Source organism: Dinoponera quadriceps, unplaced genomic scaffold, assembly GCF_001313825.1.
Source record: "Dinoponera quadriceps isolate SergipeBrazil2010 unplaced genomic scaffold, ASM131382v1 scaffold37, whole genome shotgun sequence".
Classification (NCBI taxonomy): Eukaryota; Metazoa; Arthropoda; class Insecta; order Hymenoptera; family Formicidae; genus Dinoponera; species Dinoponera quadriceps.
In genome coordinates, this window is record NW_014554446.1 from 35,584 (window position 1) to 49,653 (window position 14,070).

The 14,070-nt window shown below is 35.4% G+C and overlaps 2 protein-coding genes across 2 annotated transcripts in view; both read left to right on the plus strand.

Moving 5' to 3' along the window:
* LOC106748738 overlaps window positions 1-2,364 on the plus strand; it is a 3,555-nt gene extending 1,191 nt beyond the window's left edge. Inside the window, exons 3-9 of the mRNA XM_014627576.1 lie at window positions 433-523; window positions 984-1,153; window positions 1,294-1,391; window positions 1,752-1,880; window positions 1,962-2,030; window positions 2,126-2,191; window positions 2,296-2,364. Coding sequence (XP_014483062.1) covers window positions 433-523; window positions 984-1,153; window positions 1,294-1,391; window positions 1,752-1,880; window positions 1,962-2,030; window positions 2,126-2,191; window positions 2,296-2,364 — 692 coding nt within the window. The remainder of the gene's footprint in view (window positions 1-432; window positions 524-983; window positions 1,154-1,293; window positions 1,392-1,751; window positions 1,881-1,961; window positions 2,031-2,125; window positions 2,192-2,295) is intronic.
* Window positions 2,365-4,610: 2,246 nt separating this feature from the next.
* Window positions 4,611-7,918, plus strand: LOC106748745. The gene is made up of 9 exons (XM_014627589.1): window positions 4,611-4,919; window positions 4,993-5,170; window positions 6,005-6,095; window positions 6,518-6,886; window positions 7,177-7,231; window positions 7,313-7,429; window positions 7,503-7,571; window positions 7,648-7,734; window positions 7,841-7,918. Exons 1-9 carry the CDS (start codon window positions 4,611-4,613, stop codon window positions 7,916-7,918), a joined length of 1,353 nt encoding a protein of 450 aa, XP_014483075.1.
* Window positions 7,919-14,070: the final 6,152 nt, after the last annotated feature.

Consider the following 14,070-nt stretch of genomic DNA (forward strand, 5'->3'; position numbering starts at 1 on the left):
ATATATATATATATATATATATAGTATTTATATATATAGTATAGTAAATGCTTTAAATTCATACCTGTGCTAATATATTACACAGCTGCGGAAAGCTTCATATCAACTAATTAAATGACATTTAGGTTTATCCAGTTACGAAAAACAATATTAAAAGAAAATTTCTAGGCATTCGAAAATTTATTCGAGTGCACACAAATTATTTCTCATTCTTTTATCCGTAAAATTTTTCTGATTTTAACGAAAATTTGATTTTCGTTATGATGCGAAAGCACTCGCAAAATGTTGCTTTCAGAAAATAAATAAATACTAGTCTTTTTCTGAAAGCAACGTTTTGCGAGTGCTTTCGCATCATTTCTTTTACAATGAATATATAAATGCTTTACTAACCTGCCCCTTATACCAAACTGCCCCGGCATATTCAACGCACAGATTTGGCAATTACGATTTTAATACTTATATGGGAGATATATGGATCGGCCGTCAGTCTCGTCATCGCCTTCGAATTTTCGATATTTATGAGGTGAGTGTGCCGAAGAAATTAATTTAATGTTCTATTTTCTCGATTATTATGTTTCTCTGTTCCATCTTTCTATATACTATTTCTATCCCATATTGTAAAATCGATTGACTGGTTAGTTAATCAATTTAAGAATATAGAATAACACGAAAATTAATATCTCCATTGCATCTAAAAACTAAATTAATAAATATAAAGTTGCTTTTTTAAATATCTATGTAATGTCATATATGTAGTCTCATATTGTTAGTCGGTAAATTTTAGTTCACTACGCAAGGAAAGATGAAGTAAGGACTGAAAGTTACTTCCTACCGCTAAAAATAAAAAGAAGTGAAATAATAATATAAAAAACATGTACATATCATATATATGTAATATATAATAAATAAATAATATATAATGTATAATATGTGTGTGTGAATTAAGAATATAAATATTAATAAATTTGATATTATAATTGCAGATATCTGCAAACGAGATTCAAATTAGCTAATGATCTCCTTAGAGAAAGCGTGGCAGTGTCGACGACAGAAGGAAAAAAACTGGATGTTCCCGCTACGGAGGATTATAATGAAATCATGGATAGCAAACAAGGCCCGAACATTATTTCTATAAAGGTGTCATCTCAGTTGGGTTGGCAGCTGGAGTCCCGAACACGAATTTCAATGTCAGGGAAACATATTAATTACATTCGGAAACGTAATCTTGTTAGATCGCGAAATCGGTCTCCCCTGCCGACTCAACACCAAAATCAGTTCCAAATGGAACTTCAGGACCAAACCAGAAACCAATTCAGAGATTCACATTCAGTCCGAAGATCAATTATGATCACAAAATGTCGGAGAAGCATACACTTATTGCAAACGATCAGGTGAATATGAATTATGTGCCAAAATATTAAAGTAAAAATGGAAAAACAAACGTGTATGAGAAATAGATGAAGGACAAGTAAACGGAGTACTCTATAAAAAAAAAACACAATTTTTATAAATACACAATATTTAAAATTTGACAATTTTTGTTTTGGACAGTTTTGCCGGCTTAATATTTAAAAATATGTTTTATAATTTATATATCTTTTTTTATCACTTAAACGTTATTCAGGCAGGTGCACTTGGAACTATGCAGGGTATTCAAAATGCTGTGCATCAGCTTTGGCATACAGATCGCATCGGAAATCGATATCTGCATCATTTACACAACTCTATTTTTATATTATTTGTATCTCCAGTTGAAGCAGTGGCAAGTTGTTATAAATGGCGGACTGACATTTGTAATGTTTGCTGAAACCATATTAGGAAGCGCTTACATGCTGGAGATCATTCTCATAAAACTCGCTTGCAAGCACGCGACCAACGAGGTGACTCCTCCCGCGCGATACTTCCTAATTGCAAACTTTCTAGATAATTGTTTTAATTAACGATATTCATCATTCACACAGGGAAAGAAAACCAGCGCGATCATTCACGAGATTTATGGCTGCTGCCCTGATATCGATATACGAAACGAGGTTTGTTCGCAATGGAAATCACCACCGTTAATCGCGATTCATAAGTCATCGTTCTAATTGGCAAATTCTTTCAGATTTTGCAATTTGATCTTCAGGTAACGCAGAATCCCATAGAGTTCTCCACGTTTGACATCTTCTTACATTATCAGATCCTAAGCTCGGTTTGTAGATTCGCACTTAAAATGCATATTATATGTTACAGTATAATCAAAAATACGAGTGGTGATTTATGATGATTTGTGATTTTACGCTTTACTGTCCGCAGTGTTTGAAAAGTATGACGATTTACATAGTTATCATGATAGAAATGAGTAACTACCTGGGTTCGAGTTAAAATTGGAAAAGGGAGAAGAAGCCGTTAAGAAATTGTAGATATTAATAAAAAATTAATAAATATTTTATGGGATTTATCGTATATAAAATAATTGTCAATGTATATATGTTCTAGATGTGTGTATCCTGAAATATCTTGTAGAAATAGAAACCATACAAAATAAAATAGAGATATAAAGAAGAACAAAGAAAGATTTTTACGCAACGATGTATCTAATCCATCTTTCCAAACAAATTGATGCAACTTTAACGTCTTTAAGTTAAATGTTAAGTTTAATTGTTGCGTTTGTGGCTTGAACTCAGTCCTTTGATTGTTCATTACAATATTAAATACGACGGAAACTATCGGATGTGAACGTATTAAGTGTACGCTTAAAAAATACGTGTCATTTATTGCATGACATATGTTCTTCGTCCCATCTTTTGATCTTTTTCCCCAACCTAATACATAATATTACTTAATGCATAAAATGAGCTTTCCGCAAGTTAATCTGCAGAAATAATTTTTCAAATTCAAATTTAACATCTCTCTCGACTCGATTAATAGAGTAAAATTAACTATAAAAATTGTGTATTTATTTTTACGATATTCGATATACCAAAGTGGAAAATCACCGTAAAAAAATTCTCTGTGATTAATATCCTTTCTGAACGATGTCGACCGACAATATCTTTAATTGATAATTTGACAACATTACACGATATTACGCAACGTAACATAATATTGGACAAATGACACATTTAATTAGTGGTGGATCATATGTTATAATCGCGATGCGATGTATCATGTTCCCGGCGTGGAATAAATGACGAGGAAGTAAATTTTCTCATTATTTTTAACCATCGAGATACGTAATAATCCTGTGACATCTCTCTTGTTCGCCTGGAAAAAATAGAGAGGAAAACATTAACTCAACTACATTCCCCGACTGATTACAATTCAAGATAATGCAAAATTCCCTAAACAAGCGTAAATTATGCACGGAAAAGTTATGTAATAGCGTACGGCGCACTTTAATAGCGACAAGGTCGGTCCCCGCTCTATATATAATTAATATATCCTACAAATACACTTTTCCATCTAAGTAATAATTAAGAATTTACTCGGTTAAACAACGCCAGCGTCGCGATGCGGTTATCTCGACATGACGGTTGAGCTCGATAGGACTGACGATCTCAAGCGCGATTGTAGGTGGTAGAATATAATTAACATCTCTCTATACTATCTTCATCACTTCTGTCCGGAGTAATAAAGAGCTGCGTTCGCGATAGTCGCATACAGTAATGACCATCCCGCTCGACCGTCTTTAAGCCAGCTGGCTGCTTTTTACGCACCTGTGCCTTGTATAGTCAGTCACAGAAAGATTGCATTCTTTTTTTATAAGTCCCAGAATATATTTTATGTCTAACAAAAAGAAATTGTTTTTATTGATTCTCAGGGGAGATACAATTTTCTATTGGATACGAGACTCAAAATTTGTCGAAGGAAAAGTTACAACCTTTTTATGGGCTGGCTGTAGTCGCATTAAAATGATTAGGTGTACCGCGAGCGCGTTTGTTTAACAAATTTCTCATCAGGTACTTGACCCTCTCGACATGGTGGAGTGCTGCAATGACCGTCGCGATTCGTTTGCAACGCGCTTTCGCTCCATGCAATAATTATTTATGAGCACTTGCACGCTCTTTGGTCGTGCGGCGAATGACAGACCGTTGATAAGTTCTGATAAGACAAACGAGGAGTGAAAGTAGTAAAAACAGTAAGCTTCGCAACACAATCTGTTTCATTGTCATCGTCGACTACCGTGCGGGACGACTTTGTGAAGCTTAATGACTCGCACAATATTACCAATTATATATGTGTGTGTGTTATTTTAACTGGAATATCGTAAGAGACAAATTCTGTTTGTTATACGTCGTATCAATTTAATGTTTTTATCTGAATTTTTTTATATAACTTCGTCTCTTTCTATTTCTATTCCTTACACGCTGAGCAGCCGATATAAACATTCAGGAACTTTGTTTATTTAGGAACTTTGCCCGTGAAAAAGAAGAGAAATATTTGAATTTTGCTTGCCATCGTCGATGATGTTAATGAGTTCTCTTATGAGATAATTATTATTCGTGACTGTGAGCACGGTACTGCTGTTTCGCCGATCATGCGTGCTAGTTTCTCACTTGGAATATTTCAATGCGACGGTCGGTGATTAAAATCCTAAGTGTGCAAGGAAGCAAAGGAAAGTCTTCGAGATGAAACTACTCACGGCTCCGAAATACCTGTCCGATGCGATATCGCCGATTGTTACCCTGAACTACCTTGTGGGACTTCGCATTTTCGAATATCCTCGTGGAAAATTACGCATCGTGCCGAGCCTGATCTACCTCCTGTTCCTGCTCAGCGTTTTCTGTGTGTCCACAAATGCAGAAATTATATTCTTCAATGATGATATTCTACATGATAATATGTTGAAGCTAGAGCGTGTTTTGTACAAATTCCTAGCCAATATAAAAGTCTTCTTCACTGTGTATGAAATGCTTCATGGTTATTTTTACACGAAGGTGAGTGCGAACAAACGCATTGAGTCATAAACAGTTTTTTTTCTTTTCTTATCGTGCAAATTGACCTTCGCAGACAGTCAACGCATGCTACCGAAAAATGATCCAGATCGACGAGACGTTGCGACAACTTGGATCAATGTTCAACTACAATGGAATATACTTTTTGTCAATCGGATCTGTAGTTGTCTGGTTCTTGTATATCCTCTGTATAAGCATCTTGAGGGAGGAGGAGATGAAGGATTACGAGTCAGGTTCGGTAACTTTTCTGAATTTCGATATTAATACTTATCAGATAACTAATTATTGTGGTTGAGCTAAGCAACGATGATATCGACAACCTTCCTCTATGTTTTTGTGTTACGAAAAATCCTGCAACCTAGATATTTTCGTCTATAATAACCAAAATACAAACATGGAGTATCTGCACCTGCGTAACATTATATATAGGATGTCCCAAAATTATGTAGAATGCACCGAGAGATTCTTGGTACCAAAACAACTTTTCGTTTATCAAAATTCCGCTTGTATGATAGTTTATAAATGCGATTCAAAGATATCGAATTAGCATGCCAGGTTACATACCAGTCAGGAGTAGCTCGCAGCACGCACGTCCTGCGAAACCACGTTATAGGAGTTCTGTAGGCTGTTTTTTTTCTACCCCACTAGAGATTATTTTACACAACTATGCGTAATATTTAAATTTATATCTTAAAATAAAATTTATTTGATACAAAATAACTTACCGATACCACTGAAAAAATGGCTAAATATAAAATAATATATTTAAGTGACAGAAAATTTTATATTAACCAATTACACGTCACTTAGGTTTATCCAGTCGCGATAGAAAATATTAACAAAAAATTTCGATTCGCTCGAAAAGTAACTACGATGCTCTCAAATCATATTTCTTTTTATGTTAACCGTAATATTTTTCCTATTTTGATGAAAAGATTAATACCTAAGTTCCGAAAGCAACATTTTGCGATTCCTTTCGCATTGTTTCTTTCATAGTGAGTATATAAACGAAACATTTTATTAACCTGCCCCTTATTCAAACCTGTCCCGGTCTCTCCTATTCACAGATCTACTAAGTGTAATTTGGATAGTTATATCGGACATACAGGCAACAAGCATCAGACTCCTCGTCATCTTTGAATTTTCAATATTCGTGAGGTGAGTTTGTCAGATAAATCAGTTCTATGTTCTGTTTCTTTTATATTATCTATTTATATTATCTATTTTTCTATATTTTATTTATTCTATATTCTATTTTTTTATTCTCTATTCTAAAACCGATTAATTATTTAATTTACGAGAATTAATACCACTGTCGCAGTAAAGACTAAATTAAAAATATAAAATTGCTTTTTAATATTCTATGTAATATTTTGTCTTATGCTGTTGGTCGGTAATTTTTAATTCATCATGCCTTTCCAAAAAAATTGGGACTGATATTAGGTTCTTCTATTAAAAGATGAAAAGAAGTGAATTAATAATATAAAAAATATATAAATTATATCAAATATACAATGTGCATAATATGTGTGTGCAAATTAAAAATATAAATATTAATAAATTTGATATTGTAATTACAGGTATTTGCAAACGAGATTCAAATTACTTAATAAATTACTGACAGAAACGAGATTCAAGTTACTTAATGAATTACTGACAGAAAATGTGGAAGTCTCGATGACGGAGGAAAAAAAACGGAATCATTTTGCTATAAAAGATCATGCTGAAAGCATAGATGGCAAACAACATCAAAACATTTTTTCTATAAAAGTGTTGTCTCAGTTGAATCCGCAACTGCAGTCCCGAATACGAATTTCCATATCAGGAAAACGTGATCTCATTAGATCGCGAACTCAATCTCGTCTGCCGTCTCAATTTCAAAAATTGTTTCAAATGGAATTTCAAAGCCAATTTAAAAATCAATTCAGAGATTCTAATTCGGTCCGAAGGTTAGTTATGATCGCGGAATGTCGAAAAAGGATACACTTGTTGCAAACAATCAGGTGAGCACGAATTACGTGGTAAATTATTAAAATAAGAAAAAAAATAAACGAGGAAAAAAACGATACATTGAGTAAAAAATACATTCTTTTTGTAATTTTTTAAATTTGGCAATTTTTATTTCGTAATTTTGAAGAACAAAAATCGATCTCGGAGCCGCCATTATTTTGCCGTCTCAATAGTTAAAAACACGTATTACGATTTACATACTTGTTCTTATCACTTAAACGTTTCTCAGACAGACGCATCTGGAACTGTGCAAGATATTAAAGACGCTGTGCATCAGTTTTGGCGTACAGATCGCTTTAAATATTGGAACCTCCATAATTTATTTAACTATATTTTTTTACGATTCATACGTCGTGTTGTTCCAGTCGCAGATAATTACAAAATACGTAATATTTGAAGCATTTGGTGAAATTATATATTCAAGTTCTTACATATTGGTAATCGTTCTCATAAATTTCGTTTGCAAGCACGCGACCAACGAGGTGAGTCATCCCGCGCGACATTTTCTAATTGCTTACTCTTGGTAATCGTTAACGATATTCATTTTTCACGCAGGGAATGAAGACCAGCGCGATCATCCACGAGATTTATGGATGCTGCCCGGATACTGATATACGGGAAGAGGTTTGTTGGTGCGATGGAAATCACCATCGTTAATAGCGATTTATGAGCCGTCGTTCTGATTAACAAATTCTTTTAGATTCAGCAGTTTGATCTTCAAATAGCGCAAAGCCCCGTGCAGTTCTTCATGTTTGGCATCTTGTTAAATTACCCGTTTCTAAGCTCGGTTCGTAGATTCGAAGACTTAAAAGCGTATTATTTGTTAAATAAATTGTGAAATAAAGACAAAAATGCGAGTGATAACTTGTGCTTTGCGTTTTTACTGTTCACAGTGTTTGAATACTGTGACGATTTATGTGGTTATCATGATACAGATGAGCAACTCACTGGAATCGAATAAAAACAGTTGATGGACAGAAATCATTAAGGAGAATTAGAGATATTTATAAGTAATTGTATTCTGGAATATTTCCTGTGTGTAAAATAATTATCAATGTATATGTATTCCAAATATGTTTGTATCCTGAAACATTTTGTAAAAATAGAAATTATGCAAAATAAAGTAGAAGAAGTAGAAAAAACTAGCCAAGAACAGATTCCACGCAACGGTACATCTAATTCACTTTTCCAAATAAATTAATGCAATTTTAAGTTTAATTTGTTGTGCATGTGACTTGAATTCAACTCTTTGATTGTTCATTACGATATTAGCTGCGACGGGAGCGGTCGGACTCGTAAATACGTGTGTATACGCAAAAAATGTGTGTCACTTATTGCGTGGTATATCCCCTTTGTTCCACCTTGATTTTTGTAATTCACTAGCTTTTTATTGCTTCAATGTTACATTGAAAATCGTGATAACGGAGTAAACATTGAATTAAACTTTTTTCACTAAAAAAAATGTTGGTAACTCGCAATAGGTGAATAACAACGATCAATTGTTTACATCGACGCGCAGCGGCGCGAACTGGACGCTGCGCGCTATTAGTAAATCATTTGCGTGTATATTTTGATAAAAATGGGAAAATTTTGATATTATTTTATTATCTTATTAAAACAAAACATAGTTCTACGTAGCATTTAATTTGTTTAAACACATTCATAAAAGTTATAAACGATTAGAAATTAATTGTACTTCTCAATCAGTTACGACAAAAATGTTTACATATTTCGATTCCTTATTCAATTTCGAATAAATGAGTGAAAAAAAAGTTGGTAACTCGCAATATGTAAATAACTATGTTCATTTGTTTACATCGATGCAGCGGCGCGAAATGGACGCGGCGCAAACTGGACGCGGCGCGATATTAGTAAATTATTTGCGTGTATTTTTTTATGAAAATGGGAAAATTTTGATATTATTTCATTATCTTATTAAAACAAAACATTGTTCTACGTAGCATGTAATTTGTTTAAAGATATACATAAAAGTTATAAACGATTAGAAATTACATGTACTTCGCAATCAGTTACGACAAAAATGTTTACATATTTCGATTCCTTATTCAATTTCGAATTAATGAGGTAAAAAAAAGTTGCTAACTCGCAATAGGTAAATAACAACTTTAAATTGTTTACATCGACGCGCAGCGTCCAATTCGCGCCGCTGCGCGTCGATATAAACAAATGAACGTTGTTATTTACCTATTTCGAGTTACCAACATTTTTTTTCACTCATTTATTCGAAATTGAGTAAGGAATTGAAATATGTAAATATTATTGTCGTAACTGATTGAGAAGTTCATGTAATTTCTAATCGTTTATAACTTTTATGAATTTGTTTACACTAATCACATGCTACATAGAACTATGTTTTATTTTAATAAGATAATAAATTAATATCAATATTGACCCATTTTTATCAAAAAATACACGCAAATGATTTACTCACAGCGCGCCGCGTCCAGTTCGCGCCGCGTCAAGTTCGCGCCACGTCCATTTCGCGCCGCTGCGCGTTGATGTAAACAAATGAACGTTGTTATTTACCTATTGCGAGTTACCAACTTTTTTTTCATTTATTTATTCGAAATTGAATAAGGAATCGAAATATGTAAACCTCATTCTCGTAACTGATTGAGAAGTACATGTAATTTCTAATTGTTTATAACTTTTATGAATTTTAAACAAATTACATGCTCCATAGAACTATGTTTTGTTTTAATAAGATAATATTATTTTTTATCTTATATCTATCTCTACAACATGCTCAATAATTACAATGCTGCCGTCAAATTGCACGACAACCGAGTGTATACGGTGTTATTCGTTGCAAGTGAGTTTGATTTTTAAAACAATCTATCTGTATAGATGGTCTATATATGGTCGAGAAAGACAAGAAACGTCACTAATTTAGTATATGTTAGAATATTTCGTTTCACAACTATAGGAATAACATCATAATGTATCTTTAAACTTCCTAGTATCGTTAACGAAGTAAGCAACACTTGGCACTTTGCACAATATCGACCTCTCCGGCAAAGTCTCCTGAGCATGCGAGGTATATTCCTATTTATATTTCCATGTACGAATGTCAGTTATACATGGAGTGCCTATGCTATGGTTCCATGTACAGTTTGTAACACCATCAATACTTGATTATCGCATCCTTCATATCGCGCAAACTGTTGCGTGTGATTATTTCTCCTTTACAATTTAACGTTAATTTCATGTAATTTAATTTTATTGTAATTTCTATCGTAATTCTTATCACTTACGATATATTCGACATATTTTCAATTTACATCGGGGACTCGAACGGTTTATCGGTCATGTAATTCCCACGAAGATCGATTCCACACCGTTCATGTCGTGAGCGGGACAATACTTCTGCGAAATAGGACGAGTCGAAATAAATTGATATTTTAATTCTGAGAAGAAAGAAGAGTGACTAATTTCTCTCTTCTTTGTTTTTCAATCGCAATTAATTGAAGTTACGATGAATGCATAGAAATTGGGCGAAACCGTTCTTTTCTCTCGGGGATCGCAGGTGATCTTCTCGAAAAAGCTAAAACACCTCTCACTTAATCCGAGAACACTAACCCTTTATTCTGAGCCTATGTTCCTAATCCTACGTCTTGGAGAGACGTGTAATGATTAAAAAATGGAAAATTTAACAACTTTTTAACGCGATACACATTATATATTAACAGCATATTAACATATATTAACATCGTAAACTTGGACTGTTTGCAGAGAAAATCGATATTATCCACAGCCGGGAAGTCAGGCAAAACATGACACTCTTCCCGTGTTACCTATATAAATCAACTTTTTAATTTTTAATATTATACATTCTCATAATTAATATCAAAATCGGATGCGTGAACTATTTTATAGTTTAAACTAATTTAAACTAATAATTTATCCTTTCTCTTACTGCGCTATACAATTTATAATATTTTACACAGTTTACATTGTATACATGAAAAATGGCAGTATAAACATCACGTAGATAATAGGAAATTATCCATATATACGCAGTTTTAAGATTTAGGGCATTGGTTTTAATAATATCTGTTGGTAAATGACGCCAACGATACCAACAACCCTCAGTGAGCAAGTACACTAGAATGAAGAGGGTTGTATTCCGGACCCATTTACCGACGTCTATCGATCTGATACTTGTAGTCGCGCGGTTATTTTATGATGATATCTGCGAAAGAACACCGAGCCGATAGTTACTGGTAAGAAAAGCGTGCAGGAAATTGCAATTCACCTACGTGTAACACACATATCTGAAAAAACATCTCATAGACGACTTTCAGACGTCGTGAGACGTCTTAATGTTCCTTGAACAGGGCAGCTGCATTCTATTTAAGTTCACTGAAAACTGTTTTCTCTGTGCTTAATTGTAGCGCAAATTAAATTAATTTTAATGTAATTTCGAACTAACTTTTTATCGTGTGTGATTATAACGATACCTGGCGACACCTTAATGATATCTTAAAAATTACGACACTTTTGTAATCGTGCTTTACGCTTCGTGAAACACCGTAAACGCGTAACTTTGCAATATCGAGCTGTTTTCTCAGTGAAGACAGAATAGGACTTCATTTATTTAGCTCAGCTGACAGGTGACCGTCCGAGTCGTCCCCGTGCAGAAATGATCGATACTTGTTTGATTTGATTAATAACACCTTTCCACTGGTAATGGATTTCGCCACAACAATGACACGCAACATTGTGTCCGTGGCGGAGCGTTACGATAATTGAATTAAAGGGGTACGTTTGGCGGGCTGAAAGAGCGGAACCGACGACCACCGGGCCCGATCGTGAAGAGAGCTGTCGTCGCAATGACGAAGTGTGAACTATCTCATGACACCGCCCGGCGACCGCGGAACGCATTAATCGGTAATGTCGTGCGGGGCGTGTGTGTCTTTCCTGATTGTCGTAGCGAGAAAATCAACCGTGGCTGAGAACACGTGTCTCCTGGCCGCAGCTTCCAGCCGCACGCGTCAACCCCCTCGCGTACAATTTCCGCGTTGTTCGCACGCGGCACCCCGTAGAATTAAAAATAGATTGAAGTCCGATTGACCAATTTGCATGATTACGGGTTTTGCGGGGAACTCGTTCGCGTTTTAGAAGGAAAACAGGCGTATGAGGAGAGACGTTCCTCTCCGTTCCTTTCTTTCTGAACCCGTCAAAGACGAATTCTCGAGCAAACCCGAGAAAAGATGTTAAGGAAAATGCGATTTTTATCGTAGTTTGTAAAATGAACGAGGGAGGTAAGGTGAAGAGAGAAACAGAAGACTGAATTCAAATCGGTTTAAAATGGATTAAAACATAGTTCAAATTCACTCGAAATAAGAAATAAATTTTTAATTTCCTCCCATTCTCCTTCTTTTCTTCTTCCACACATATTACGTTTTTACATAATGTAACGATAATTTGTGTAAGCACGTCACATTAATCTTAATATTTCTCTAAAATTTCTAGTACAAATTCTTCATAGGAAATTTCGTCAGCATGCGACCGATAAGTTTTCAATCACGTTGTACGAGTCGACCTTTTATAGCACAAAAGAGATTGTGACTATATATGTCAACGCGTGAAACAAGCTATTGCTGGCTTTACATTGGAGTATTCTGTAGTATTGGATACAACTGTGATTATTATTATAGTCCGACGGCGCAGATGCGACCCGTTTACCACCTGGTCCTCCAAAGAAATCCATACCACTTCGATGAACCCACCCTCGGTTTACTATCCTTTTTCCTGGACATTCTCGCTTCAACGTGTTTAAAGTATCGCATTCGAAAAACCATTCTCTCCTAAAAAGCAGTTTTCGTCGCTCATTAAATACATAATATGAGAATGAATATTAATATTCAATAAATTTATTTTGTTTAAAAAATAATCTGATATTTAATTGATATATCAGTAAGAAGCATTTCAGTCTTCAGTTACAGTAATTAATGTCTCGATCATCATAATTGAACGCACAGCGCGTTCGATTATATTTTTCTTTTAATGAAAATTTGGACAAATATTGAAGACTCTCTATTGACAAAATTAAAATATGTTTACCATGTCCATAATTTCGATAATATAATTATCAGTTAATGTTCTCCATTTGAAATATTCTTAATTAAAATTCGCGCGCGATTTATCATTTAGCAAATCTGATTTCATTATTATCGCAGCAAAGAATATGCTCAAAAGCATCGACTGTCTTTACTTGGCAAACAGTACGGAATGTTTGTAATTAAAGAAACTCGCAAAATGATAAAATCTCAAGTCCAAATTATACGGAAAGTTTTTCACGGCATGAAAATGCAGAGAGACAAGAGGATACGATGATAGAATAAAAATGGGAAGAGGATAAAAATAATCAATATTTAAGTGCACAACTTACTCTTTCGCGTATTCGAGTCAAGACGTAAAGACGCGACCACTTACATCCACCGTAATTTCCAACAGCATTTCCGAAACCGAAGCGTTCGCTCATCTTTTTCTTTTCAATTCTCGAAAATTCGTGTTTCAACGGCAGCACATCGAATGATCGATAAAACGGCCTGGCGAGCCGTAAAATACTGTCACATGAAAATTACTACGAAATGCAGCGGAATGGCGACGCGGCGTCAGGTGTCGGGGCGGATACGCCGCGGTGTTTCCCGACCGCCGATTGGAGAGTTCCAGGGATGCTGTGAGGGATGCTGGGTGAAACGGGACGACAAGGGAGGCTGCGACGCCGGGACCAAGGGCGTGGTTACGGGGAATGAAACTACCCCTGTCTCCCTCGCGACGCCGTGTAATCAAGCCCGCTCTTCCTGGTTCTTCCGCCGCTCCGGCGGGATTCTGCCGCCGTCGTCTCCGCCGACGATCTCGTCGAAGCCGGAGATCGAGATGTTGCCGGAACCGTCGTCGCGGATGAGGCTAATGATCGACGTGATCGGCGTAATCGCGATCCGATAGACGAGCGAGCGAACGGGCGATTTAGTGCGGTGAAATATTTCGCGAAAGCCGCGCGGATTTGTGCCGATATTGATAGGGGACGAACAAGCGAGCCGATTCCGGAGTGGTGGATTCTGTGCGCGATTGTTTAATCGGCGGATAAGTTTAA